The 3,857-nt window shown below is 39.8% G+C and overlaps 1 protein-coding gene across 1 annotated transcript; it reads left to right on the top strand.

Annotated features, from left to right (window-relative positions):
- Positions 1-580: 580 nt before the first annotated feature.
- Positions 581-1,480, top strand: LOC104612387 (uncharacterized). The gene has a single exon (XM_010279779.1). The coding sequence runs from the start codon at positions 581-583 to the stop codon at positions 1,478-1,480; it is 900 nt and encodes a 299-aa protein (XP_010278081.1).
- Positions 1,481-3,857: the final 2,377 nt, after the last annotated feature.

Below are 3,857 nucleotides of genomic sequence, written 5' to 3'. Positions count from 1 at the left end.
GAGCAAGACACTATCATCATTTCTAACTCCAATGAAATCCGAGTTTATGCCTAATTTCTAACTCCCTCCTCTACTCCGTGCAGGACCGGCAACAAGATCTATGATTTACAGTGTTGTTGGCTGGCAACAAGATCTATGATTTGATTTCAATTAAATTTCGCATTTTTAAATTGTATCTACAAATGGCATTTTTAAATTTCGCATAGGCTTCCTCCCTAGTTCACGTGAAAATAAAAAAGAACTGTTGACTAAGACACTATCATCATTTCTAACTCCACTGAAACACGAGTTTCCAATGCCCACTTTCTGTGCTCCGAATTCCATAAAAACCAAAAAATGGACTCAACTCAAATGACCGAATTCTGCGGATCACGGATTTGACTAATCCAATTCTGTTCCCGAATCCAAATCCCACATCATCCACGCCACACAGAGCCTATCATAAAGAAAAAATGAACCGATCCAACGGTTCAGGATCCCCCATCTCTTCAAAAGAGTATTCCCGTAATTTAACTCCATAAAGCTACAGAATGAAAACGAAGAAAGAAAAAAAAGGAAAGAGAAGAGAGAAAGGAAAGGAATGTCTGAAATTGAGCATGAAGTGTTCTTCCATGAAACTCGTTCTCTTTGCTCACCCAAACCCCTTTTCCACTCCTTCATAATCCTCCTCACAAATTCCAGATTATTCCTTTCCATATTTGCCCTCACAACCTTCCCACTTTCTCTCCTCCTCTTCGTTCTGTTTCTCTACTCCGCTCCTCTCAAAGCCCAAATCTACAACCTTGAAGCCCTCGCAGCGTTTACATCCACTCCGTTCGAAGCTCGTCATGTCTCGGAAGAATCACGCTCCGACTCGCTCATTCTACTCCGAGTCAAGTTTCTCTTCTTTCTCCCTTCTTACGCTCTCTCCATCTTGGCGACGATAGCGTCCGTCAACTCGACGGTGTTGGCTTGTTCCGGGAAGCGGCCGAATTTCCAGACGGCGTTTGCAGCGGTTCAGGCGATTTGGAAGAGACCGTTGGTTACGTCTGTCTATGTGTTTGGAATCATGTTGCCGCTCGAGCACGTGCTCCGAACGTTATCGGCGATGATTGCAGGTGGCACACCTATGAGGTGGGTGGTGGCGGCCGCCGGAGCCGCCTTGGAGGTGTATGTGAAGGCGGTGCTGAGTCTGGCGATGGTGGTTTCGGTGGTGGAGGAGCGGTCCGGGTGGGATGCCGTGAAGATGGGGTGGTGGGTGGTGGAGGAAAAGCGATTTTGCTGGTGGGTTTTGGCTGGATTTCTGGGGTTGGTCTCGGGTGGGGTCTGGCGTGGGCTTAGTGTTGTGATAGACGATCAAGATTGGATGATGGAAGTGGGGCTGATTTGCTTATGTGGGTTTGTTATCCTATGGAGTTATGTCGTTATTACTGTTTATTATTTTGGATGTAGTAACAGGACACGGCACGTTGATGCAGTGGATGATGGGCCCACCATTTAAAAAGAATTTGTCCATTTCTGGAGATTTCTGTTGTACAAACCACAACGAGTGTGATGTTTGAAAATCGTTTCTGATTCTGAATTTCCATGTTAACTGATAACTAGAGAACATTCTGTTGATGGATGGACCCACCTAGCATGTCAGTCTTACCTTTTCCTCTTCATGTTTAACAGTTTAAGGTGCCCATTATCCGTGAGATTGGCAACATAGGCGAAGATCAACGGTCAGTGAAAGGTGGAAACGATGGATTCAGATCCGACGGTGATGAAAACATCCTCACTATAAATCAAAGCAGCCGTCGAATCAAAAACCGGGTATGCACAAAAATCCTCCAAGGCGCCAATTGGGTTGGGCTTTGGCCTGGCTGAATCTAACCTGACCCGGAAGTTGGGCTGCAACTTGGGTCGAGTTAGCCCGAACCCAATCATAAACCAATCCAAAAAAGTATTTTGTGCCTTCTTGTAGATCTCTTTCCTCTATTTCAGTGGTTTGGTCTTCACGGATTATATTTCTTTGTCACATTTTTGGATTATTCTTGCTGATTGTAATTTAGCCGATTATATTTTGAGCATTTATTTCTGACACTTTTCCTTTGCTTAAAAAAAAGAAAGTTTAGTTTAGCTTTCTAATCATAAATTAAAAGAATTTGAGAGAGTAAGTTGTTTTCTAAGGTGAACTCTCACGGAGATTAAGGAACATTATTGAGGACTGTTATCGTTTTAGTGTGCGGATGAATTATAATATCAGGCACTGTTATATTTATTATGAAGCTAATCAAGCGACGAATTGGTTAATTTATCCGATAGCGATCCACCTTTATCTGTTATTGAATTTTCATCAGACTTAGAGTTCATTTATTTTTGTGATAGTAATTTAGGGGACGTATTACCCCCAACTTTGGATTGGATTGGGTGGGTTAAAGTTGAGGGATTTTAGGTTGGATTAGAATTAAGATTGACCAAGTGAGGTTAAAAGTCGGGTAAGGTATTTAAAAACTTGGGTTGGTCTAGGATTCACCTCAACCGGACTTAAACCGGCCCGACTTCCACCCGAACCCAGAAACTTAGACGTGTGCGTAGCCCATTTTGTGGATTGTGAACCCCACAAGCAACGTAGTGAGTAGTGACTCTCCTACAGAAAGTCAATAAGCATTGTCTTTTACATCCTACCGTGCCATAAAGTAGGTCCATTTTGTTCTTCAACCATGTGTTTCAACTTTCAATAATCCCAATTGTTCTTTTTGCTCTATTTGCTGTAAAGGAAGAACATTTCTACTGGCTTTTTTTTTTTTTCTAACTATGGGGCTATTATATTCATGGATCATCGATCTCTTGGGTCCTAAGCTGAGTATGTCCACTTTGCTTAGTATGTGGGCCCCCACTCATCTACCTCAGTTTGGAGCATTCAATATTATATATGCTAAAGTATTTTTTTTTTTTTTTTTTGGCATAGTAAAATATTTACTAAAATATCAAGAAGTCTTTATAGCTTGCCATATGTCCTGGACCAAGATGATAAGATGATAAGGACACAACATTTAATTAGTTCCATTTACATTACCCATAAAAAAAGAAAAGTGAAAAGGACATGTATTGAAGAAAGATATACCCCATATGTCGTTAGTAGCGTGTGATTCAATAATCACGCTGAAAAAACAATAAAAAAAAGTATTTGTGGAATCTTTGGGTAGTGTACATATCGATATTTTGAAGTTTGAAGCTTGGATTGTAGTAAGAAATGATTTTAATGAATATTGTATTATTATAAAATGAAATGATGAAACAGAATTCATGTAACTGACCTTTTATGTCTTTAGACCTAAAAAAGAAAAAAAAAAAAACAAAATTATAACTCTATCATATAGTTGGGAAAATGATTAAAAAATGATGACGATGATGATAAAGCAATTTTTATAAAATAAGAAAGGTATAATGCCTACATGAACTTGAATGAATGCATGCCAATTTTCAAAAATCACCAATCTATTTCAATTGTAATACTGAACGTCGAATTAGAGATAATATTTCCAATGCTTTGAATGTCCGACACATGTGTACACATAGGGGTGCCCCTTTAAAAGGGTGGGGGAATATTGCTGGCTGGTTGTATATTTTGGATCGTATGAAATTTCGATTTAATTAGCAGGTTGGAAGATCCCTTTGTTATCTCAAGTGCGAATAACTGTGTTAATCAAGTCAGATGCAATCTCGACTAATGCTTAAAGAAATTTTGCCACCAATGTAGAAATTTATGGTGGGGTGATTTAAAAGATGAAAAGCGAATTCATGTCTCTAAATGGGAGCATATGTTGAAGTATGGTTTTTAAAACCAAACCGGTGACCGAATCAGTCAGGGTTCCGGTTACTGGTTTGAATGG

This window comes from Nelumbo nucifera, chromosome 2, assembly GCF_055504915.1.
Source record: "Nelumbo nucifera cultivar China Antique chromosome 2, China Antique-T2T, whole genome shotgun sequence".
Classification (NCBI taxonomy): domain Eukaryota; kingdom Viridiplantae; phylum Streptophyta; class Magnoliopsida; order Proteales; family Nelumbonaceae; genus Nelumbo; species Nelumbo nucifera.
Note: the sequence above shows the minus strand (reverse complement) of the source record. Positions and strands in the feature narration are given on the sequence as shown.

Bases quoted from the DNA above. Each gene is read 5' to 3' on its own strand.
- LOC104612387 (XM_010279779.1), top strand. From the start codon at position 581: ATGTCTGAAATTGAGCATGAAGTGTTCTTCCATGAAACTCGTTCTCTT.